Source organism: Amphibalanus amphitrite, unplaced genomic scaffold (genome assembly GCF_019059575.1).
Source record: "Amphibalanus amphitrite isolate SeventyFive unplaced genomic scaffold, NRLGWU_Aamphi_draft 000161F_arrow, whole genome shotgun sequence".
In the NCBI taxonomy this organism is placed as follows: Eukaryota; Metazoa; Arthropoda; class Thecostraca; order Balanomorpha; family Balanidae; genus Amphibalanus; species Amphibalanus amphitrite.
Window position 1 is genome coordinate 146879 of NW_024881656.1, and position 25288 is coordinate 172166.

The 25288-nt window shown below is 53.3% G+C and overlaps 1 protein-coding gene and 1 long non-coding RNA gene across 4 annotated transcripts; one reads left to right on the forward strand and one right to left on the reverse strand.

The window, feature by feature from the left end:
* Window positions 1–4223: 4223 nt before the first annotated feature.
* Window positions 4224–17555, reverse strand: LOC122383336. Its single transcript, XR_006256820.1, has 4 exons — window positions 17420–17555; window positions 9115–9245; window positions 7468–8429; window positions 4224–4941 (listed from the first exon to the last, which is right to left on the reverse strand). It is a non-coding gene; the product is annotated as an uncharacterized LOC122383336 (long non-coding RNA).
* On the forward strand, window positions 17435–22879 carry LOC122383335. Of its 3 annotated transcripts, XM_043369648.1 has the most exons (3): window positions 17435–19636; window positions 20594–20804; window positions 21120–22879. In XM_043369648.1, exons 2-3 carry the CDS (start codon window positions 20595–20597, stop codon window positions 21525–21527), a joined length of 618 nt encoding a protein of 205 aa, XP_043225583.1. In that variant the 5' UTR covers window positions 17435–19636; window position 20594; the 3' UTR covers window positions 21528–22879. The 3 variants fall into 3 exon arrangements, with proteins under 3 accessions (XP_043225583.1, XP_043225581.1, XP_043225582.1); XM_043369646.1 differs by having other exon boundaries at window positions 17921–20804; window positions 21117–22879; XM_043369647.1 differs by having other exon boundaries at window positions 18031–20804.
* Window positions 22880–25288: the final 2409 nt, after the last annotated feature.

A 25288-nucleotide genomic window follows, 5' to 3' on the forward strand; every position in this document is an offset into this window, starting at 1 on the left:
ACAGCCGGAAATGGAGCCACCTCCAAGTAAGTCCCGGGTTATGACGACGCCCGACGGGACGCCCCGGTCCGCTACGCCACCATTACCAGCCTCACTTCAGAAGACCCAACGGCACACACGCCGCACTCAGTGGCCGCCATACCGCGCCACCACTGCCGTACTAGCGGGCCGGGAGCCACCCGAGACGGGGTTAGTCGTCCCCGGGCACATTTTCTGGGTGTGAACAGTGTCGTTATTAAACGCATGCGCTAGACCCCACGGGTCCGGCAGCCGCGTGCATGGGTCTCAGAGATAACTGGCCGCGCGCAAGGCCCCACGGGCCGGCCTGACGCATAGAAGGGCCCCACGGGCCTCTGGATACATTCATTAGGCCCGACGGGCTCGACAGCCGCACGCACGGGCCCCATGGGCCACCGACACATACATCAGGCCCCACGGGCCCGCCAGTTCCGCACACGGGTCTTACGGGTCACCGGCTGCATACATTAGGCCCACGGGCCCGCCTGTCGCACACACGGGTCCCACGGGCCGCCGACTGCATACATTAGGCTCCAAGGACCCGCCAGTCGCACACATGGGTGACCCCCGGCTGCTTACATTATGTTCCACGGGCCCGCTAGCCGCCACACGGTTCCCACGGGCCACCGCCTGCATATTAGGCCCCACGGGCCGCCAGTCACACACACAGCTCGCAGGGACCACCGGCTGCATACATTAGATCCTACGGACCCGCTAGCCGCCGCGTTTAGAAGCCCCATACACGCCCCTTGCACTGGCTGTTACCAGCCACCACCACCGTCGTACCGGCGGGCTGAGGGAGCAGCTCGTAGCGCGGTCAGTCGTCCCCGGCAGAGTCGGCCTACGTTACGTTAGTTTGAAATTTTCGGTAACCCGTAGCTGTCAGTTCCGTTTCGTAGCGTAAATGGGATGTTTCGGTAGCGTAGTACGGAAAATAATGGAATAACGTAGGAACTACGAAATGGATTCGGCAGCAATTTCAGGTCAGCCGTATTTGTATAAGGTACATATTTTTTTCAGTTTACTCACATCGTCACCAGACCTCCGGCCGTTTACACGGATATGAGACGCCTGCTATATGAATACCAGTGAGTCTTTCTTACGGCTGGACCGACACCGGGGACTTCACACTGGGGAGTCCCAGGGAATTCCCTGTCGGAAGTCCAGCGCATCTAGCGAGTAGCGCGTAGGCACGGCCGCACCGACGATGCTGCAAAGCCGGCGATCATTGTGCGCAGTATTTGGCTTACTAGAGACTAACCGTTTCCACTGGGTAGTGGATGATGACATATTGCATAACGTAGTACGATAAAATAATGTGCTGCGTTTATTAACAAATGCCGTTATTCAGTAACGTAGCAATATATATAACGTATCGTAATTCGGTATCGTAGTTTTGGAAAAGCAAACGTAGCGTAACGTAGTGCGCAACGTAGCGTAACACAGACCAACTCTGGTCCCCGGGCATATATGTCGCTATACATATTGCTGTGTGCAACTATCTCAACCAGCTGTACGCGCAGACCCCACGGGCTCGCCAGCCGTTCACACCGGTCCCAGGGACCGTCGGCTGCACGCGCACGCCGCCTCGGCTCGCCAGCCGGCCGTAAGTAGGTATTGGTCCCACGGACCGGATAGCTGCACGCGCAGACCCCACAGGATCGCCAGCTGCTCACACCGGTCCCACGGACCGTCGGCTGCACGCGCACGCCGCCTCGGCTCGCCAGCCGCACGTAAGTACTGGTCCCACGGACCGCACAGCTGCACGCGCAGACCCCACGGGCTCGCCAGCTGCTCACACCGGTCCCACGGACCGTCGGATGCACGCACACGCCGCCTCGGCTCGCCAGCCGGCCGTAAGTAGGTATTGGTCCCACGGACCGGACAGCTGCACGCGCAGACCCCACGGGCTCGCCAGCTGCTCTCACCGGTCCCACGGGCCGTCGGCTGCACGCGCACGCCGCCTCGGCTCGCCAGCCGCACGTAAGTACTGGTCCCACGGACCGCACAGCTGCACGCGCAGACCCCACGGGCTCGCCAGCTGCTCTCACCGGTCCCACGGGCCGTCGGCTGCACGCGCACGCCGCCTCGGCTCGCCAGCCGCACGTAAGTATACTGGTCCCACGGACCGCACAGCTGCACGCGCAGACCCCACGGGCTCGCCAGCTGTTCACACCGGTCCCACGGACCGCAAGCTGTACGCGCACGCCTCCGGGCTCGCCAGCTGCTCACTCCGGCCCACGGCCGCAAGCTGTACGCGCACGCCTCCGGGCTCGCCAGCTGCTCACTCCGGTCCCACGGACCGCAGGCTGTACGCGCACGCCTCCGGGCTCGCCAGCTGCTCACTCCGGCCCACGGCCGCAAGCTGTACGCGCACGCCTCCGGGCTCGCCAGCTGCTCACTCCGGTCCCACGGACCGCAAGCTGTACGCGCACGCCTCCGGGCTCGCCAGCCACACGTAAGTATATGTACCGGTCCCACGGACCGCAGACAGGTCCCACGGACCACAATCTGGTCACGCGCAGACCCTACGAGCTCGCCAGCCGTTCACCCTGGTCCCACGGACCGCCAGTCACCCCCCCCCCCACCCCCACCCCCCAGGCCCCTCGGGCGCTGCTCCCACCATTCCCACGGACCGCCAGCGGCATGTACAGGCCCCCTGGGCCCACCAGCCGCATACACGCGGCACAAGGACCACTGCTGTCCCGGCACCGCACGTCTGCTTCGGACCGGCCAACCCACTTCATGGTCTAACGTCTCGCCGTCACATACGAGTAGGAATGGAACAGCTCAGTCCGGCCAGCCAACGCCCGGCCCTGCCACTGGCGATGTTCGGAGCTGGGCCTCCTGCGCCCCCGGTGACAGGCTCACTCCCGGCCACGGGCCTGGGAAGCCAACATGAAGGCCCGGCGGGGCGCCACAGGACGGGAGCGGCGGCGCCCGGAGCGCCCAGCTGTGCAGCGCCACGACGGCCAGCTGCGAGACCACCCATTCTCGAAATTCGTATATGCATGGACGGAAGTAAAGTCCGTGTTTACAGGGACGTCCACGTTTTTCGGTGTCACGCCGTTGCCGTTGAATTTTCGACGATGCCCTCTTGACATGACAACAAGCGAAGTTGCCCGCTTGTTACTAGCCCGATTCTGTGCCGAAATTGACGTGTTTAAGGGTAGAGAATTCGACCGACATACATGGACCAAAAAAAGATGTGATAAGGGTGTTTGCATGGACAGTGGGCGGAGCCTAATTTCTCTATGAGTTATTTTCATATATCCATGGACTTGTGGGCGGAGCTTAACACAGTCCATGTAAGCACGGTTTTATTCGCTTACTCGATTCGAAAGCAACCTCTAATCGTGTTTTATCGCCATTAGATTGTATGTCATGCGCGTAATTTAACCCTCGCCAGACCTGTTGTTTTTCTACATACCGTTGGTACGACCCCCTCACCTTTTCGGCCCTAATAAATAACCTGAACTCATGTGACCTTTAGGAAAAATCCGAGATGTACAAGGTGTGAGGCCTCTAGATGATATTAGCCATTAGGCACTGTAAGTTTCATCTCCCTTTGAAAGCTCCTCTGGCACTGAGAGCGTTGCGAAGTTGCGACATTTTAGGACCGTGCAGATGCTCACTTATGTCGTAAGTCATTAACTTGACCTGACCTGAAAATGCGGATGATGTCACAAGATTCGGGTTGAATCAAATGTCAGGTATGCTAAGGTCCAGCTCTCTATCTTCAGCGTGTCCCGAGCTATCGTAAAAAATAACAAATATAAAAGGCGCGGCGCTCCCCCCCCCCCCATTCGGCCGGCGAGCGTTACTTAAACCGCGCCTGACAGGGAAGAGGGCTATTTAGAGCCCCTCCCCTCCCTACACACTATACACAAACATATAAACACTAAAATGTGTGTGCAAATTTTATATAAAAAATGTGTGGAGATCTGGTGATTGTTCGGAATGATGGACTCGAGTGAAGCGTGAATTGTCGGCACCGATCACCCCGTCAAAGAGCAAGAAAGTAGCTGCTAAAGAGTTAAATGAGGTCATATCACATGGGCATGAATACACTTGCTATCGACTGTTCGAATTATTCAAATGTATTGCTTAAGTCTCGCTCAGCTCCCAAATTCTGCAGAACAGAAAAGACTCGGTTGATTATTGTTGCGAGATACACAGATGAGTTTTGAAATAAGAAAAAAAAATGGAACGCTTCACACCATATATTATCAAATATCAGCCACGCAAGTCAGCATGAATGATCAAAGAATGATATTACCTGGCGAACTGAGGGCAAACAATTGCATAATTTTAAGCCAGCTGATAATGATTTTCTTCGCGGTGAAAAGTAATCCGCCTATGTGATTGCGTCATACCGCCGCTCGTCAGGTCCGCATGAACAGGGCCAGGTCATTCGTTCGCGCGCCACCAGCGCGAGCGGACGGCGAATGCCGAGCGCAACAGTTTACATAACAACTTTGCACATGTTGAGGCGGAACAAGCAAATCCGCTGCCACAGACGAGGCATCTTTGTCACCACGCACCTTCATGAACGTAGACAATTAACATGAGTGTATGCCTAAACATTGAACATGAATCTCGAGCCGCAGTCAACGGCGGCAGAGCGCATATTCTGGGCGGGCACGCACACGCGGCGGCTGCCGACTGTGCGCGCGCGTGGGGCGGTGGCACCAGTGGAAGGGCGTCTAGCGTGCGCGTGGCGGCATCGGCGCCGGTAGACGGCCGTCTTGGCGCGCGCGCGGCGGCGGCGGCGGCGGCGGCGGCTGTCTTGGCACGCACTCGTCGGCCAGCTGGACGGAGTCAGAGCAGCCAGATTCCCAACCAGAACTGACGGTCTTCCGACGCAGCGTCTTCAGTACGGCCAGAGACAGACTCGTTGTCCAGCGCCTCAGTCTCCTCCGTCTGGCATCACACAGGGGTGGGGCTGGGTTAATACAGGCTGACACGGGGAGTAGTTAGGTTTAACCCTCGCCCTGGCAGGGGGGGGGTCGATGCGACCCCCCCCCCCCTAAGGTTTTTCGAAGATAGCGTAAAAACGGCGGCGCGCAGCGCCGCCAAATTTGGCACAGCCTATGGGGCAACCTTTTTACATATGACCTGAAAATTTCAGGTCCGGGTGACCTTGGGTCAGGTCACCAGGTCAGAAAAACCGGTACAAGGTCATGGTCAAATTTCAATTTTCTTTTTGCACCTGTCCAACTCACAGTTTTGCACTGATTTCCTTCAAACTTTCAGGATGTGCTAAGTTCACCGAGTTGTATAACATATAGTTCGGGTTTTTTGAGGTCACTGACCTGAGGTCAGTTAGAGGTCATTACGTCGTAATGTTAAGCCTATGGGAAAATACTAAATTCGGAAAATACTGGAGATATCCGCTTCGTTTTATCACTTTTGTGCTTTGAAACCACAGTACTTAACAGCAGGTCACTTGGTGCTTCTTTGTTTGGTGTACTTATCCATGGGTCAGGTCAAATGAGGTCAACTGAGGTCAAATGACGTTTTTGCCAATAACTTGGCACATAATGACGCTAGAGCTTCAAAAATGGTATCATTGTGTTCCTGGTGATCAGCCGAATTGAATGATATGCAATATGATGCAATTTGGTCAACTTTAACTTAATTTATTAATTTAAGTTAACTTAAAATTTAAGAAAAACTTTAAGTACACTTAAGCAAGCTAAAAAGTATATCATTCGACGCGCCTTGACGTGCTGAGTTCACTGGTGCTTTTCTTTTTGCTCTATCTTAATTAGATCAAAAGTTATAAGCGAAAAACTTTTGACCTGTTTTTAGCGAAATTTTTACATTTATACCCCCCAAAACCCCCCTAAATATTGACCTAGAGCAACCAAATTTGCACAGGGGCGAGAACTCCATGGGGCCCACCTACCTACCAAATTTGGTGTTTCTAGGTGCCATAGGAGCCAATCGCGAGGGGGGGGGGTCGCATCGACCCCCCCCCCTGCCAGGCCGTGTTATGAAAAATGCCCTGCCAGGGCGAGGGTTAATACCGATCTGGCAAGAGAGAGGGTAATGGGTCAAACACTGAGCTGACACAGGAGGAACGGCTGGGTCGAACAGCGAGCTGACAAGGGGTGGGGGCTGGGTCAAATACCGATCTGACACGGGGAGGGGTCTGGGTAAGACATCAGGCTGACACAGAAGAGAGGTTAGATCGAACACCGAGCTGGCACGTGGGAGTAGTTAGGTCTAATACCGACCTGACACGATGGAGGGGGCCGGGTCAAACACCGAACAAACACGGGGAGAGGGCTGGGCGAACACCGAGCTTTTAACGCATAGGCGGTTACTCGACAGGCCGAAAAGGGAATGTCAGAGAGTAAGTCACCACAGGAGCTAATGCAAAAGGTAGCTGATACAGGGTGATCGAAAAAAAGTGTCACCCCTAATTTAAAAGCCATATAACTCGCGATTGGTTGGTCGTACGACTTTGCGCCAGGCAGCATAAGAAAGAGCATACAATTTCCTTTTGAATGGATGTAAATATGCATGGTTTATGCCGCAAACGAAGATGTAGCTATTCAAAAAGTATGTAAAGGACGCAATTTGGCGTGTTCAAAAGTTTGGTTGTGCGAATTTGTACTTTTGACAGAGTTTTTGATCTGACAGCTCACGTGACAGCTCACGTGAGCATTTTTCTTAACTGTTCCATGGTTACCGCTGCATAAAATTGATAATCCGGTAGTGCGGGTTGTCGCAATGTTTCGCTAGTTACCGGCGAATTTGTGAATAATGAGGCCGCATGTTTGCAAGGAAGATCTGATAAAGTCTGCCTTGCCTAATGTCAGCTGAGAAACGAGTCTAAGGTCAGCTGAGAAGCAGTCTGCAGTGAACAACATACACTCCATGTGTAATGTGTAAGGTGTGTGTCCTGTTGAGTTACGATACTCATTGTTCTCGTTTAGCGGTGTCCGATCCCGTTCGGTGAATTTCGTTTCACGTGAAAGCCGCACATTGACTGGTTTTTGAGCCCATGGGGACATGATTTGGAATAGAAAACAATCATGAATACATTCAATTGAAAAGAAATTGCCTGCTCTTTCCGATGCTGCCTGGCGCGAAGCCATCCGACCTACCAGTCGCGAGTTATGTAGATTTTAAGTTAGGGGTGACACTTTTTTTCGATCACCCTGTATTAGGAAAGATAATTACTGACAGCACGGACACGGAAAAAGGCCAAGCTAGTCGTACGAGACACCATAAAGTATCACAAATTACCAAAAACACGTCGTTGGCGGTTCATGGTACGGCACATAATTGCCGCACAACTGCTATACGAGGCTCGGAAGACCAATTCCCCGCTGACCCTGCAGATGCACTATCAGCCAAGCCAGTTCAACAGCCATATCAGAGCGACCATGACGTACATAGCTTCCATCGGTACCCCCCCCCCCACCTAATACCCACCTGTTCAGTATAATCAGCTGAGATGTAGATCAGCGGCCGCCCTGCCCGCAGGTGCCGCGGCCGCCGTCAGCTGTTGTGGTGTCCCCAAACTAGCTGCCGCCGTAGCCAAAACAAGGCTCTTGTGGGCCTCGTAGCCGGCGACCAAGATCGCCACCATGTCGTCGCGTTCGACATCGTGGGCCGCGCCGACGATGTTTCCCCGCGCACGGAGCCGGAGGCCGTAAAAGCACGGACACTCCAGCAACACGTGCGCCTAATTGTCTGCTGCTTCGCCGCAGACCAGGCAGCGGCCTGTTGGACATTCGGTGTCACTGCTGACTGCACTGGGCGCACTCTGACGTTGGCCTTCTTTCAATCCGGTGGAGATGCTGCCCCGATCATCCCCAGTGGCCCGACCAGCGCTGATAAGTGTAACAGCCTTCTCCCTGGTAGCAGCTCGGACCGGGGCGGGGGCGCCGTGAGCTCCGCGCGCGCACTGGAGCAGAAGCGGCCCGCCGGGACCCATATGTCCCAGTCGTCTCCATCTGGTAGCGGCTTGGACCGGGGCGGGGGCGCGGTGAGCTCCGCGCGCGCACTGGAGCAGAAGCGGCCCGTCGGAACCCGTATAACCCAGTCGTCTCCATCTGGTAAGCGGAGCAGGGAGCCGCCGCCGCCAAACCATCCTCCGCCGGCCCGTCCGAACAGATCCAGACGGCCTCATCCGGCAGCTCCCGGATGCATTCCTCCGCGCAGCACGGCCACTACAGATGCTGCGAGCCTGCGAGGCTGGCCCGCGGGCCGACTGCCGTCTGGACGCGCGCGCGCAACGGCGGCGCCAGCGAGCTGCTGTGTAGGCACTCGCCCGTCGGCCAGCTGGACGGAGTCAGAGCAGCCAGATTCACCAACCGGAACTGACGGTCTTCCGACGCAGCGTCTTCAGCACGGCAAGAGACAGGCTCGTCCAGCGCCTCACTCTCCTCCGTCTGGCATCACACAGGGGTGGAGCTGGGTTAATACAGGCTGACACGGGGAGTAGTTAGGTTTAATACCGATCTGACAAGAGACAGGGTGCTGGGTCAAACACTGAGCTGACACAGGAGGAACGGCTGGGTCGAACACCGAGCTGACAAGGGGTGGGGGCTGGGTCAAATACCGATCTGACACGGGGAGGGGTCTGGGTAAGACATCAGGCTGACACAGAAGAGGTTAGATCGAACACCGAGCTGGCACGTGGGAGTAGTTAGGTCAAATACCGACCTGACACGGGGATTGGACTGGGTCAAAGTTTAGACGTTTCTGTCACTGGCGGTGGACCTGCGCGTCACCCTCCCCGTCGGCGCCCACCTTCGGGACCACGGCCGTAGCCAGCTCGGCCAGCTCCAGGTCACCCTTGACATTCTATAGCTCTTAGTCTGAACACCAGAACACACAGGTCAGGTCAATTATCAGTATTTTGAGTAAATCAATAACATTTTACCAGTTTCCCACGCATTTACTTTGATGCACCATAAGAAGCGGCGGTTGCTGTGCACTAACGTTTTCCCTGTAACTACCCCCCCCCCCCCACACACACACAGGCCTGTACCTTCCTGCCGTCCTCTCTTTAGTTCTTGTGTGCGGGTTCCCTCGTCCGTAGCAAGCCCCCCCCCCCCCCCAGACCCGACACACCTGTATCCGATGGGCGTCCGAGCGCGAGACTGTTGGTGATGGCGACGGCGTCGCCTGTATGAGCGCGCGCGAACAGTTTTTCTCTGGAATCCCTTGTGCACTGAAGGTTCATTTTTTCTGGAGGTCGCATCCTGCAACGAGGAAAAAAAAATGTTAAAGAATAGCAAAATCCCAAGGGATGATGCATTACTTACCTATATGGCGGGCATCACCATACAGTTATGAAAATGCCATCAACATTTAACTGTCAAAAATGGAAATATGGCTTATGTGGCCTGCATCACTATGTTGTCATGAAAATGCCATCAAAATTCAAACATGACCATTGACCTTGAGTCTGAGTAGGTATCTTTGTACCGGGCATGAGCTGAGTTTCTGCTTAGCCTGAATACTCTGAAACTGGGCTTCAGCCTCTTGGGCTCGGCTGGGCTCTTTGACAAAAGCTTATCACATGAGCAGGCACGTATCCAGGATTTCGCTCAGGGGGGGGCGACAGCCGAGAAGGGCCCGGAGGTCAGCCAAAAGGGGCCCCACAGCGACTGCCTATCCTGGCGTGTAAAAATTCGAGAATGTCGAAAAAACAGCAAATTTACAATAGAATTTGGCATTGTAAATGAAAATGCATTGTCTTGCGTTTCTCGACCTTGATAACATGTTTGCAGTTAGCTTCCGTTGAAGTTCGTTTTTGCAGTTCACTTCCGTTGAAGTTCGTTAACCCGCGCCCGGCCGGGGGGGGGGGCTGTTTGAACACCTCCTCCTTGCGGTTTTGCGTGGATATAAAAAAGAGGGATGAATCTTATCTACAGATATGAAAATTTTACACCCAGGTCGCTCAAGGTCAGGTCACCAGACCACGTCAAGTGACCTCACCTCAGAAAAGGTTAGAATGCTCTCCATAGCAACACCGACTGAACGATCGGCTTGAAACTTTTAGCGATTGATAAGAGTAACAGTATGTATAAAATGATTATCTCGAAATTTGCATACCGGTGGTGACATAAGGTCAAGTCAATTTTTGCGCCCTCTCCATTAGGTTTTATAAATGGGAGAAAATCGAAAGGTGCCTCTTTTAGGCAAACGTCATCCTAGGCACCCTCAATCACCTGGTTACATAAAAAATGACAACCTAAATCGGAAATTTGTACCCGTGACCCCTCCTTATGTCTATGGGGTCATCTCAGGTCACGAAACGTCTCCACAGCTTTTGACAATAGCATTTGTTAGAGACACGCTAGAGCGTTGAAAACACCTTAGATGTGTTCAGGCCTTATCGACGATACGGTTTGACGGATGTGCAACATGACCTTTCAGGTCAGGTCACCTTGAATTTAGTTCAAATTTTCTAAATGACCTGATAAGGTCAAATTATATGTAGTTCATTCGACGCGTCTCGACGAGAGTAACACGATGCTGACAAAAGAAATGTCGTGCCTTTTCCTGAGTCGAAAATTGTTAAAGAAAAAAAGTGTTTCATAAAAACGACTATTTTAAAAGTTTTTTCTCTCAAGAGGCTAAACCGTTAACCCGAGCACCGACGGGGGGGGGCTGTTATCCGCCCCCCCCTTGAGGTTATGCGGGAAAACCGCGGCGCGTAGCGCCGCGAAATTTGGCATGACTATTTTCTCATTAATTTTACACATGGTGTGCAAGTTCGAACCTCCTAACTTTTAAGGTCAGATCACCAGGTTACTTCGAATGACCCAACCTCAAATCACTTTTTTGCAACTTTGTCACGTCGTGTCAGAGCTACAGTAGATAACGGAGTATGATTCGATGCGGATTGACGAGAGGATCACGATGGTGCCCTTAGTTTGTTCCTAGCTTGGCTCATTCGAAAGTTATTCGAGAAAAACTCTTCATATCTAGCGCCGCCATTTTGACTTTTTTTACCCCTGTGACGTCATCTTTGACCTGATCTGGAAATGACCTAATTAAAAATTGTAGACCTTGTCCGTGCGTACCCCATGCCGTTTACCGCTTGTCGCTATCTTGCTTCGTTCTTGAGATCTCAGGGGGCGGGTGGTCATCCGCCCCTCCCCCCCCCGTCGGTTCTAAGTTGGCGCGGACCCCCGTCGGTGCGCGGGTTAATCGCAGGTCAATTCTGAGAACAGTTTACGGAAAGAACGTTAAAAGAACTATTGAATGCGTTTTTTGTGGCGCTGCAGCTCTGTTTGTACCCGGGTTATGCGCCGGAGTTGTCAAACAATGTTGAAATAGGCAAAATGTGACCTTTGCTGACTTATGGTGACCTGACCTTTGACCTGACCTAGAAAATGACCGAGTTACTTTCGGCATGATTTTTTACGCTCTTCCGAATGCCACGTACGCTTACGTGTCGCTACGTGGCCCAGGAGCCGAGTTAGAGAGAGAGAGGGTGTTCAAACGCCTCCCCCACCGCCTGTCCCAAACGCCATCCGTGGCGCAACTATGGAGCTCATTTTGTTCGGAGAACTGTAAACAGGAGCAGCCCCATGAGGTCAGTCGAAAGGGTCCCATCATCGGCTGTTGCCTGTTCCTCGGGCCCCATGGCCTGGGCAGGGCCTTCTCAGCGGGCCCTTCCGTTTCTGGGGCCCGGCCAGGACAAGCTGTTTCTGAGACTGGGCACGGAAGTGTATATCTGGGCTCGCTTTCTTGATACGTTGTCAAGGCCGAGGGACCATACTTAAGCTCAAAAGCCTGCTTCAAGGCTTTCTGAGCGGGCCCTTCCGCTTTTGTAGACCTCCCGGGCCCCCGGTTGTCATTGGCTTGGCCCGGTCCGCTTGTGGGGCCCGGCTAGGGACCCATATGAGCACCGGCAAGACCCTATGGGCCCTTTTTGGACCCGAAAGCCTGGGCAAGATCTTCTCAGCGGGCCCTTCCACATCTAGGGCACAGACAGGCCCTGTGACTGGGCACGGAAGAGGATTTTTTCGGATCCGCTAACCATAACTTCTCCGGGGCCAATTAGCTCAAAAGCGATACCTTTGGGCCCGATAAGGGACCCGTTTGGAGTCCGGCAGGGCCATAGGGGCCCTTCCTCAAGCTCGAAGGCTCGAGCATATCCTTCTGAACGGGTCTTTCCGCTTTTGGGGCCCTGCCGGGCTCCAAATTGCCCTCGCTCTGCCCAAAAGTGGGCCGAAGGGCCCAGTTACGGACCTGTTTGTGGCCCGGCAGGGCCCCAGGGGCCCATCCGCGAACCAAAAAATTCGAACAAATCCTTCTGAACATGCCCTTCCGCTTTTTGGCCCAGCCGACCCCAAATTGTTCCTGACTAGGCCCCAAAGCGGGCCCTTCGGGCCCGCTTTCTTGCTGCCTAGCGGGCCCTGCCGGGCCCGCTTTTGGGGCCCGGCAGGGCCCAGGGGGGGCGACCGCCCCCGTCGCCCCCCCCTTGGATACGTCCCTGCACATGAGCAAGTCTCTGACTGAACCGGTCAGCGGTCTCTTCAACTCAATGTGCTATAAATTGAAAATTTTGATGGAAAACAACATGCAGTTCCATTGATATTTCACTTTTTTGGATCATTTACCTTTCTGTTCTCACATACCGGAGCTGAGTTTTACATAGGCGTGGGGACAGGGGGAAAGGGGGCGACCGGAGGGCCATGCCCCCCCCCCACTTTCGGAGGTGGGGGGCAGCAATGTTAACTCCCCCCCCATTTTTTGATGAACTTTTGCGCCTGTTTATACCACTCGGCACCCTGAACAGTGAACACCAAAACTTGACGATTCTTCAGGTTCGGCCTTCCCTTCGAAATTCGATGAAGATTTCCTTTTTGTATCTACAGCGTTAAAGTTAATGAGCGCAAATTTCCTTCACTCAATGTAGGAAACCATATCAGAAGCAACAAAAGAGAGGTCTGTTGGCAGTATTACGTTGAATACGAGGCGAGGCGTATGATAGCAGTGAAAGAAAAGACTAGACAACAGTGGCCAGAGGACCGAAAAATCCATGCTTTGCTGCAAATAAAATAAAAATAAATCTGCTTTGCTGAGCCGAACGCATTGAAAATTCAGATGCTTTCATCACACTGTCATCATCATGTCTCCATCAAAAGTTACTGTCAAAAACTTATGGTGAGCATTGGTGAGATTTCTGGTGACCTCTAGGCTCTACAGTCTACAGGCTTCTGCACACACTGCTAGGGGCCATGCTGGTCACTGAGGAGCCACGCTTGTCAGTGCCCTTACGCCGGTCTCTAAGAGCTCCAAGTGGTCGATCTCTGAGGATCCCACGCAGTCTTTGGAGGCTTCACGTCGGCCCCCTGGTTCTTAGGTCATTAAGGACTAAGCTGGTCCATTTTAAGCCTCAGCAGTCAGTATAGGTCTAAGAGCCTCAGGTCGCCCTAACGGAGCCAATATCGATCTCTTCGGGGCCCTTTGCTGGTTGAGAGCTGATGCCCTAAGCTTTAAGAGGTCCCAACTCGAGTTATGACACCTGCTCTGGCCCCTGATGGCTCCATGTCGTCCTCAGAGGCCTCACTCCGACCTCTGAGGTCTCATGCTGGCCTTTGAAGGCCCCATACGAACAGATGAACCCACGCTGGCCTCAGGGCCCTACGAACGATGGCCTTAAGAGGCCCCTGCTGACCTCATGGAACCCAGGGAACATCTAGAAGCCTATATCGGTCTTTGAAGGCCTCGTGCCGGCCTCTAAGGGTCTTCTCCGAGGGCCCAGTTCTGCATAAGGGCTTAAAACGGCTGGCGAGGTCCTCGAGATGGCCTCTGATGGTTTCTGAGGGCTTAGCCGTCGGAGGACCGAGGAGAGCAATTAGATGCATCGAGAGTATTCCGATAGGGTTTTGGTAGAAGGGATGCAACTACCTGACATAATGACATAAATGACCGTGAATTGATCGACCTAGCGGCTGCGGAGATCTCTAAAAATAAGCCTCCAGGCTCTAAACAAGCCTAAAAATACATCACTTGAGCGGATCAACATTGACACCCATGACTTTCCACGTGGCACGGCAAGGGCCGGGCCGGAAGTTGCGGGGTCACAAAAATAGGTGGAGCGGTGTGTTCGAGACTGGCGGGTGCCAGCGAGGGCCGGGCAGCGGAGCAGCACGTGCTCCAGGACATAAAACTCTTCTCGGCACACGGCGCAGAGCGCCGCGGGGCACCGCTTGTCCAGGCACTGTTGGCCTGCCGCGGAGGGGAGACGGCCGATTTGGTGTACGTACTGGAGCGAGCGGCCCCAGTGGCCTGCCCTCATGTGGTGCACCGAAACGGCGTCCCCCCGGTCCTCTCAGAGGATGGGGACTGCTGCGTGCTCCCGAAGAGTGGCTTGAATAGTGACTCGGACCAGTTGCTGCACCATTGACGCGAGACCTCCCGGCGTCCCAGAAGACCCTGCTAGGAGCCGCCATCTGGACCGAACTAGCGGCCCTGGGACCAGATCGCCAAGGAGGCGGCCGCGCTCCCCCAGGCGGCGGTCCCGGTGGACGTCGCTACCGCCCACCGTGCGGCCGTCAGAATGGCCCGCGACCGCACCACCGCCGTCTGGCCGGAGGGCTGGTACCGGACCCTGATGGGGAACCGGCTGCCGCTACCGGTCGCGACGGGGGACAGATCGTCGGCCGTCGACGTCCATCAACTCCGCGCGGGCCACTGGTCAGGATCCCGCCAATACCTTCACCGGATTGGACGGAACTCTTCCGAAGATTGCCGCCAGTGCCCTGACTGTGCGGCGGGCCGGTGCACCGTGTGCCGGGAGGAGGCCGACACGCCCCGGCACCTCTTCTTCCGGTGCCCGGCCCTCATGGGCTGGTACGGGACGATTTTCCCGAGCCCGGAAGACGTCCGCGGCGACGGAGAGGTGGCGGCCCTGGCGGCCGCCGTGAGGGACCTCCAGAGCCGCACGGCTACACCGCGGTAACGCGGCTGGAGGGAACATTAACAACAACATTAACAACAAGGCCGCACAATGAACCGCCCGGGTAGCGAGCGGGCGTCCGAGGGCGGGGCGACCGCTTGTTTCGCCACGCCGTTCGTGCTCTCATTCCCCTCGATCCTGCAGTGGGCAGGAGCCTGGAACCCACTGCAGGATTACTTCACGACGCTCGGCCATGTTTAACAAGGTCTTCCATGCCTATCTCCGCGCCGAGGGTGGAGGCCTCACCTGGGCGGAAGCTCCTCCCCTGAATAGACTTAGGGCGGCTCGCAAGTCGAAGCACACGACGACCGAGGCGGGGGACGTCCCATCCCAAACCCTCTCCAGAGCCGCCCGCAGGTGAATCTGCTGCTAGACTGACAAGCGTGGCGAAAAATTCGGTGACCGCCATTCGCCGAAAAAATTCTGCGGCCGCCCTGCTCCGAAAACTTAGCGGCCGCCATGCGCTGAATTCGACGCATGCGAAGTTACGCCGGAGCTGAAATTTTCGGCGCAATCCCCGCCACCACGCCGGACATATTCGGCATCACGTGTATTGTTTTCCAGTCTGGCAACAGGAACGGAAAAATTATAGTCATTTGATGTTTCAACTGGATGAATTGCTTTGAAATGTCCAAGGAAGTGGCCCTTGAAAGCCGCTCTTCTGTAAAACTAACTGGCGCAGTTTAGAAGCTACTTGACAGTTGCCACAGCCAAGTTGATTTCAATTTTCAAACTCAAGGAAGACTTTAAAAATCCCAAATTTCATTCCACAGGTTCCACTTCATTTTAATTTTCAAATTTGCGGAATTTTAGCTCAAAATTAGGTAGGTAGATGTGGTAGGTATAGATTAATATTTGTGGTTCTCATTGCAATGTCAACCTGCAGATTTTACAGCATTAAGTGTTTCTGCTTTTTATGACACAGATGCTGGGTTAAGATGAGTAAATTCACAAAAGAGAGGAAACACTTTGACCAGAGCATGGCCATGGACATTCACCTAAGTTACAAGTTTGCATTTCATACAAGGCTATTGTGCCTTTTCAGTAACAGCAGCAGGTCAGCAAACTCATCCACCAACTGTGCCCCTGCAACTGGGGGAAGCAGGGAAATGAAGTGTGACTAATGGTTGGTGACAAAGCCTATCTATTCATCTGAGTCTGTCTCAGCTGAGTCTTCATGGGTGGAAGCACTAATAGTTATGCAATGTCTGTAATTGTTATGAGGTAAAACAGTAGCTGCAATGTTGGATAATATACATAATACATACCTATGAGGCAGAATAAAAGAAATCTGCCAAGTTAAATGCAAATAATTTTATAAAAAGGTAAATATAATCAACCATGGTGATCAACCATGTCTATGAATATAGAAAATTGACAGAAGTCAAAGCAAGGTTGTCAAACAGCACAGCTGCCACATACCCAAAATACTCTATTAATTCAGATTTAAAAATGGATACACCCATAAATGATCACATTGATACATGCTTATGCAATCTCCAAATTAACATTTCCATACAATATCCAGCAAAAATCCACAGCATAGGTACCTATCAAAATTCGGTGCCGGGGACCCCAAAAGCCTTAAAACTATCAATTGACACCACAGGCAAAATTTTAGGATTTTATAAGTTATAAAACAATGTATGATTTTTCCCCTTTATCATAAAGACCACAGGCCAGCCAATGACCATGCACAACAACACAATTGGACAGTGATGAAATTTAACTATATATACCTCTGGGAAAAAGTCACATTTTCATTGCTCTAATCTACTCTGGATATTACCTTTAAAAAAATTGAGCCAAGATGGTCTAGAACCCTACCAACCAGGACTTCGGAAATGGCATTCGGAATTATGTAGGAATTATGTCGGAATTATGTGTAGGTACTACATATGGCTACAGTTTATTATTTCTTGACAATAAAATGGCCAATAACATTTTCTTTTGTAATCAGATAGATCAGCACCACTGATAGGCAATATAACATCTAGGTATATATAAAAGTAAAGGAACACTCAGTAGCTGGCAACGCTGCAGACCTGTGCCGTCTGCAGTGTTAAACTTTGTGACTCTGCGTAAGAGGTTGGTAAATTGATTGATTTTCCCCAAGTATTCCAAACTGACTTTGGAGCATAAGCAAGATAATGCTGTTCTTGCAACAAAACTAGATTTTAAGGATTCATAACTGTGACTGTGACTGTCTTGAGCAGGCTCAGCTCAACAGCCCCTATTTGTGTACAAATATAGAACAGCATGTCAATATATTGACAGTGGTAGTCTATTTATTATTAGGAAAAGGTCATCTCATTCAAGCACAGGAAAATCAAGCTTGACAAACATGGCATGCCTAAATCTAATGCTGTGGCCATGCTCTTGGGCTTAGAAAAGTGGGGCAACAATACAAAATACAAAAATACATAGTAGTATGCCATACAGCCGAATGCTTACCTTTCTATTTCCACCCATCGTTATCCACTCGCCTAGAGCACAATCCAAACGCCAACCAAACGCGACACGACTCTTCCAACACAGAAAAACGCACATGGAAATTGCCGCGAGAACTTTCTCGGCGCCGCCGATGTTGCTTACCAACGGCTTCAAGCCTTGCAACAGCTGACGATTAGTGAGAACTGACTTCTTTTCATGGACGACCAATCAGAACCGGTCTTACAAAAATGCCAACCAATCAAAATGTCGCTCTAAAAGGGCGATGCTATCGCCACGTGGTGGTGAAAAAACACACTAATCTAGGATAGCATTTTACATAGGAGTATTCTCAAGGACGAACGGGCGCGTCCATGCATTTCGGATGATTGGTATATCGCTTCATCGTCCATGATAATGCCCGAAACTGCTATTAGGAATTCATGGACAGCGAGACGTCCATGCAATCCCAGCCGTCCACGTTAATACCCTAAAAACCGCAAATTGTCCATGGGTTTACAACATTTCAAGCACAGCGGGCACAGCGCGGGAACTGGCCACTGGGCCCCGTGTAATCGGACACCGATCCCGTCTCCACCGCCCGGCCCCGCGGCGGCCGGCGGGCGGCCAGGGGAGAGATAGGGCCCACGGCCAACACACCCGCACTGGGCCATGAGTTCGGCAATCAACACGTGGGGAGACGGGCCGCCCGTCGCCACGCAGGCGGCACTGGCCGGTCCCGGCCCGTCAAAACACGAGATAAGGGCCGCAGACGAACCAACAGACCACTGGTTCCAGTGCGTCATCGGACCTAGACATACAGTCCGCGCACAACACCGCCGGCGGCAGAGCAGCTTGTCGGGGACCGACAGCGGGTCGGCGGACAGTTCAGACAGCGAGAGAGGCGTGCAGAGACGGCGCAGGGGCGTCCGATGAGTTACCCATAGCCGTGGCATCGGAACAAGGAAACGACAGCGGCAGAGCTCCTCCAGTGCTAATAGCGAGGACACCAGGCGACGCAGCAGACACCGCCGTCAAGAACGCCGGGACAACGGCACCCCCTCCCCCCCGCAGACGGCGTACCGCGGGCGCACGGAGCGCCGGGCGAACACGGGGACGCATCGACGGGCGAGCGACCGGACTCTGTCTCCTTCTGACCCATGTCGCCGAATTCGCCGCCTAGAGACCCACTCCGTGTGTGTCCCTCGTAAGATGACACCCACCGGCGCTGTACGGCTCCGTGGGTCAGCGTCAGCCCAGCTCCCCTCCCCGTAGTTACGACATTCGCCGCCAGGGGCTGACCCCGGCCCGTGACCGAGGTCGCGGGCGGGGTCAGTCTGCGTTGGTGCTCCGCACGAGCCGCGACGCTCCGTGTTGCGCGAGCCGCCGGTATTTCGAGGCGGCTTGTTTCCTCATGGAGGAACGGTTCAACAACCTTCTTGAGAGGTTTGACAAGTTGGAAAGCTCAGTGGCTGCAATCAGTGAGCATTTGAAGACCGACACCGCCGGTCGTCGGCTGGTCGACACTCAAGAATGCGCAGACACTCAGCCGCAGCCGCTCGGTGAGTCTGAAGTGGGCGCGAGCAGTGATCTGCAGACAGACTTTAAGAGCATTCGCGAAAGTCTGGCAAAGGTCAGACTACCACCGGACTTGGTGGTCGGTGATTCAAGAGCAGGCGTCAGCAAGGCTGACTGGCCGAAGTTCCAGGTCATTCAGAAGTGTGCGCGGTATCAGGAGACCGTATTGAAACTGCTCTCTCAGTGTACAAGCAGAGAGCCCGTCCTCTCTGAACTATCGACTACAGCTATCGCACAACTCCGGTACCTGCAAGAAGAGTATACCAACCTGCTGGTGGCGAACCAGTTTGATGACGGGACGACCAGGCTGTTCCAGACGCTGCAGCAGAACCCGGCAGCTTTCACGCCGGGGGCGCTGGAAAATCTGCAGCGAGCCGTGTCCATCGCCGGAGCGCGACACAACCGGCAGGTCAGTGGCTCTGGAAGGTTCCGCGGGCGGGGCTCATTCTTCCCGTTCGCTTCTGGCGGTCCGGGCAGAGGCTACCGCCTGGACGCGGCGGGTCAGCGACCCGGCGGCGGCGCGGCGGGCTCGGGCTCCGGATCAGCTGACTGGAGGTTCCGCCGCGGGCGGTTCGGGTACGCACCCGGGCCTCGTGACCTGGCCGCCCGAGCGCAGCAGCCGGATGACGTCACAGGGACATTCTCAGCTGAGTAAACCATCACGTGAGTTGTGAGGGGAATTATGCCGCTGCATAAGGACGAGTGGGTGCGCATTGGGGCGCCTGATGCAGTTCTGGACTGGATTATGAATGGTGTGCCGGTGCCTGTGCGTGACATTCCAGAGCCCCGTGTCTTTGAAAATCCCTGTTTTAATGAACCAGAGAAAAAGTTTTTGGAAACTGAGCTGATGGCGCTAGAAAAGAGAGGTGTTATAGAAAAAGTAGCTGACGTGCCGCATTGTGTCTCCCCTTTGAAGGTTGTTCCAAAGAAAAATTCCAAATTTCGCCTCATTTGTGACTTGAGATATGTGAATTCTCACTGTGATGTGCCACATTTTTCGTCAGAAGGTGTTTCTGTCCTGCCAGAGGTTATGAGAGGTGGTGAACTGGCGGTCACTGTAGATTTAAAGGACGGATTTTATCATTTCCCTGTCCGTGAAGAGTTCAGAACGTATCTGGGTTTCCAGTATGGTGGATGCTGGTATGTGTGGTGTTTTCTACCATTTGGTTTGGTGGCTAGCCCGTACTATTTCCACAAATGTATTCGTGTGGTCATAGAGTATATGAGAGGGACCGAACGCCTGTCGGTCATGGCCTACGTAGATGATTTTTTATTGACGTCAACGAAGAATAGAATGGCCAGTGACGTGAAAATATTTTTAGATACTTTAGCTTCATTAGGATTGTGTGTCAACTGGGAGAAGTCGTGTTGGGAGCCGTCAAATGTTGTGTCTTATTTGGGTTTCGATGTGCACTGTGCGTCCGAGGGTGAATTGCCGTTCATTACTGTGCCAAAATGCAAAGTGTCGAAGCTGAAGCAGGATATAGGTAGGATGTTAAAGCGGCCCACTGTGTCGGCGCGTCTGCTGGCTCGCATCGCGGGTAGGTGTATCAGTATGATGGCAGCGGTGTTCCCGGCCAAGCTGAAGTTGCGGAACATTTACCGTCTGTTGAATTCTAGGATGTCTTGGGACGAGGCAATGCCGTGGTCGCCCGAGGCCAGAGAGGATCTGGCGTGGTGGCTTACATCGCTGGACGGGTGGAACGGCCGGCTGCTGGTGCCGCCGGCCAGCTGCGACTTGCAGCTCTCCACCGACGCGTCCGAGACTGGCTGGGGAGCGACACTTTCCACCCCGGTCGCTCAAACCGCCTCGGGTTTCTGGCGGCCAGAGGTGAGCGCAGAAACGTCCAATTTTCGCGAGTTACTAGCTGTTTATTTTGCCTTACTGTCATTTTGTTCTACGCTTCGTGGCAAAACCGTCGAGATATTGTCCGATAATATCACGGTAGTCGCGCTCATTAACAAGCTTGGGTCAGCTGATCGTCGCCTGGACGCCATCGCTCAGAATATTTGGGAGTTTGCTTTTGAGCATCATGTCATGCTGGTTGCGCACCACATTGCAGGATATTTAAATGTAGACCCCGATGAGCTGTCACGTATTCCGCTGCGTCACGAGTGGACACTCCATCCGGCTGTGTTCCAGCAGTTGGAGCGCATGTTCGGCCCGCACACGATCGACCGGTTCGCCTCCCTGTCTACGGCGTTGCTACCGGTCTACAACAGCCGCTTCAGGGACCCCGGTACCGCTGGTGTGGACGCTCTGGGTCAGAACGATTGGCAACAGCACAACAACTTCATAAACCCGCCCTTCCGGCTGGTCGCACGTGTGCTGGACGCGGTGCAGGCGCAGCGTGCCGAGGCCACGCTGATTGCCCCGATGTGGCCAGGCCAGCCATGGATGGAGCGGCTGCGGCGGCTCAGCGTCTGCCCGCCGCTGCGGCTGCCGCCTGTGACGCAGGCCTGTATTCCACTGCTACCGCACCAGCAGATAGAGCCGCACCGCAACAGACGGTGGACTCTGTTCGCCTGGCGGATCTCTGGAGAGCCCGGTTAGAGGCGCTCGGCTGGTCTCCTGCTGCACGTGAGCAGTTCCCTCTGTGTTTGGCTCATTCCACTCACGCGAATTATGACAGGTACATCTGTAAGTTTAAGGAATTTTGTAGAATACGTGAATTGATTTTTCCACCGGTAGATGGCGCGGTAGTGGCTGATTTCCTGGTAGGCGAGTGCAGTGTGTCTGACAGACCCCACTCTACGTTACGCTGCATGTCAGCAGCCTTGGCTGCACTGTACGAGGTGATGGGAGTAGTCAACCCACTCCACGATCCCCTTCTCGTGCGTCTGTCTCAGGCCATTGTGAAAAGCGGCACACGGGCACCCATGACTCGGTCGTCCGTGATGGATGTATCAGCCTTTGTTCGTCTGTTTGAGTCGTGGGCTGTGAACGAGTCGCTACCGTTGAAGTTGCTGCGGTTGAAGGCGATATGTCTGCTAGCTATCGCGCTGATGTTGCGGCCCTCAGATATTGCCCCCCTGTCGATGAGGTTCGATGCAGGCTCGGGGGTAACGTCGCCGTTTGTGCTGTCCACTGATCAGCTTCAGTTCCGTTCAGATGGTACCCTGCAGGTTACCTTTCTGGGGATAAAGAACGACGCTCAGCGCACGGGGTTTCAAGTCGCAATCCCGCCTAGCCCCAATAAGTCAGCGGACCCTATCGATGCCCTGCGTGTTTATTTAGCTAGAACAGAGTCGTGTCGATGTCCAGTTTCGAAGCCTGTTTTCATTAGTTTAGTTCGCCCTTATGCTGCAGTTTCTGCAAGCTCGGTGGCTGCCGTTTTACAGCAGGGTATTTATTTTGCGGAGGATTTTGGTCTCGCCAAAGGTCACACGCCGAAAGATTTTCGGCCAACTGGCGCGACCCGTGCGGTGCAGCTCGGGTTTGACGCAGACGATGTGCAGCGTCTCGGTAGATGGAAGACCAGGTCGGTTTTCCTGGATCATTATGTTCACAATAGCGTAGATCCGTCGTTTACACAGCGTCTGTTCGAGTGACATGGCGGTGCATATGTGTGATGGGTGCTACGACGCGACGTTGTGATTTTTTCTCTCCACGGAATTGCATTTATGTTTGTTTGTACAATACATGTACGGCTGGCGGCGAATGTCTGTAACGTTGGTTTTAAGAAACCGTAGTTACGACATTCGCCGCCAGGGGCTGACCCCGGCCCGTGACCGAGGTCGCGGGCGGGGTCAGTCTGCGTTGGTGCTCATGGATTTGGAAGTTGACGCATGGAACATGATCTCGCCATAGACCAGTAACTGGAAAGGAGCTCGGTTCGTGCAAGTGCCACTGCGGCGCAGACGATTGCATTTATGTTTGTTTGTACAATACATGTACGGCTGGCGGCGAATGTCTGTAACGTTGGTTTTAAGAAACCTCCCTCATTACCCACCCCACGTTATATAGCTTAGTATGACGAGCCAGTGCAGGCTTAATCGGACATGATGTTAAACCACCGCCGACCTATTGCTCTGACGCACAACGAGCGCTGGTTTTACTCGGGCACCGGCTGCTCCCCCCCCCCTCACTCCTACATTATCGAGGCAACTGGAAACACGCGCTCCCCAGCCAGTCGCAGCCCGCCGGAGGAGACGGCAAGTGGGCCGGCCGCCCGAGACGCCATCTTCCCCACCGTGGACCGTTGGTTGTGCCACAGGGCGCCCGCCCTCACCCAACCGCCGCACTATGGTTGGAAACGGCCTCACGGATGGCCGGGGGTCAACGCGAAAAAATGTTTTGCCCATAACTTGTTAATGCGTAGACCGACTGCGATGAAACTTTGCATAGGTATACCAGTGTCTTTCGTGCATCATACAGTAACACAGAAATGACGAGGTCACGTCACGTCACGCGTGTGTGACGTCATCATTGCAAGTATGTTATAAGTCGCCTATGTCTTTCGTTATGTTATCGATATCGCGAGGCATTTTGAACATGTTTTGAATACTGCTATTACTGAATGGATATTGTTGTTATGCTTTAGGGCGAGAAATATCAACGTAGTGACGCACAGTGTCTTACTATTGGTCATAAAGGGTCAAAAATTTGGAGAAAGATTATTTATAATTTTTTTTTAGATTGGGCAAAAAAGTAAGAAATAAATGACGATCAAATGACAAAACATGCGTCAGATTAACCCGGCAGTTGCTGGGGTATTTCCCCATCCGCCGTTTGCCGGGGGGGGGGGCGTTCAACGCCCCCAGCCGATAACTCGCGAACAAATAGGCGCATCGAAACGCACGAGGCGCGGCAAACGAAAGAAGAACGCGACGAGACGATTCACATGAATACTTTAAAGTTGAATTTCGAGGTCACAGGTCGGGTCAAGTCAGGTCAAACACTTGAAATCGGGCTTTCAGTAGCATGGACTTTAGAACCTCGCAATCGGTGCCTCGCGTTTCGCGTTTCGATTATATCGTCATCAGTTGGTCCTAAATAAATTCAGTCATCAGTTGGTCCTAAACAATCTGTCACAACTGTCACAACTGTCACAACCCTTCATATAAGTGCTAAAAGAGTGTCAGATCAATGTAGGGGTCAGTCAAACATAGGCCACTGGCCATGGTCAAAGTCAGGTCAATCAGGTAAGCACATAACCCCGAAAATTAAAACTGGTACCTATTCGCAGCCCATGCATGACACATGTTTTATGGGTACTTTTGGGCGTAGATCACGATGGTGACATTCATTTTATCATACGAGTACGTGGCTGGTTGAAAAAAGATCAATTTCAGAAATGCATGCATCATGGTCGTGAAGTAGTCACGAGAAATTGCCAACATTCAGTTCAAGATTTTGGGAAATGTAGAACGATGATCAAAAACCATAGATAGCCCTTTGATTTGCCATGGTATTAGCAGTGTAATGGCGTTTACAGCATGTCTGTATGTCTGCTCTGTCGGTGGATATCCATATCCATACTCCAGGATATCCATACACGTTTGCACGATATCCATACTCCAGGTGCAGCGGCGAGCAGTTACTTCTTACGAGGGGTGCGGAGTCGAAGTCAGAGTCGGAGTCAGAGTCGGAGTCGGAGTCAGAGTCGCCCAGAGTCGTGGCAACGAGCCAGGAGTCGGAGTCGGAGTCGGGGTCGGTCAGGAGCCCGCAGTGGAAGTCGGAGTCGGTCCGAATCGGAACAGCTCCATCACGACTCCGAAACACTGGCAGGGGTCCGGAGTCGGAGACAGAGTCGGCCGGAGTCATGGCAACGAATCAGGAGTCGGAGTCGTAGTCGGAGTCGGATTTGGCGCCACCACGACTCCGCAACCCTGCTTCTTACCATCATTTATAAGGATAAGCGATTGCAAGACTGACGAGCCGACCTGGTGCTAACGAAGCGACGGGTAGGTACGCCTCGGGAGATGAAGCTTCACGGACGATTTTGCGCACAAGTGCGCAGTCTGCTTTTACGTTCCCCTTACGCAGAATTTAACAGAGACTTATTCTGCCAAAAAGCTCAATGGAGGTCGATGGAGAACTTTTTGTATGTCCAATGAAACATAAACGTAATTTTGCAAATATTGCTGTGGTGACACTGCAAACAGAATGCAATGCCGTTCCTGATTTTGAACACGCATGGGAAAAAGAGTCACTCCACTCGATAGCCAACATAACAAGGATTATTTTGATATATAATAATCCAGTTTTACAACGTCATGGAGGTACTCCACATGCTATCACCAGCGCGGTTGTTTAAACCTTTGACGGCGCACCAAAAAAGCCACTATCAGAAACTCCCGATTCCACGTACA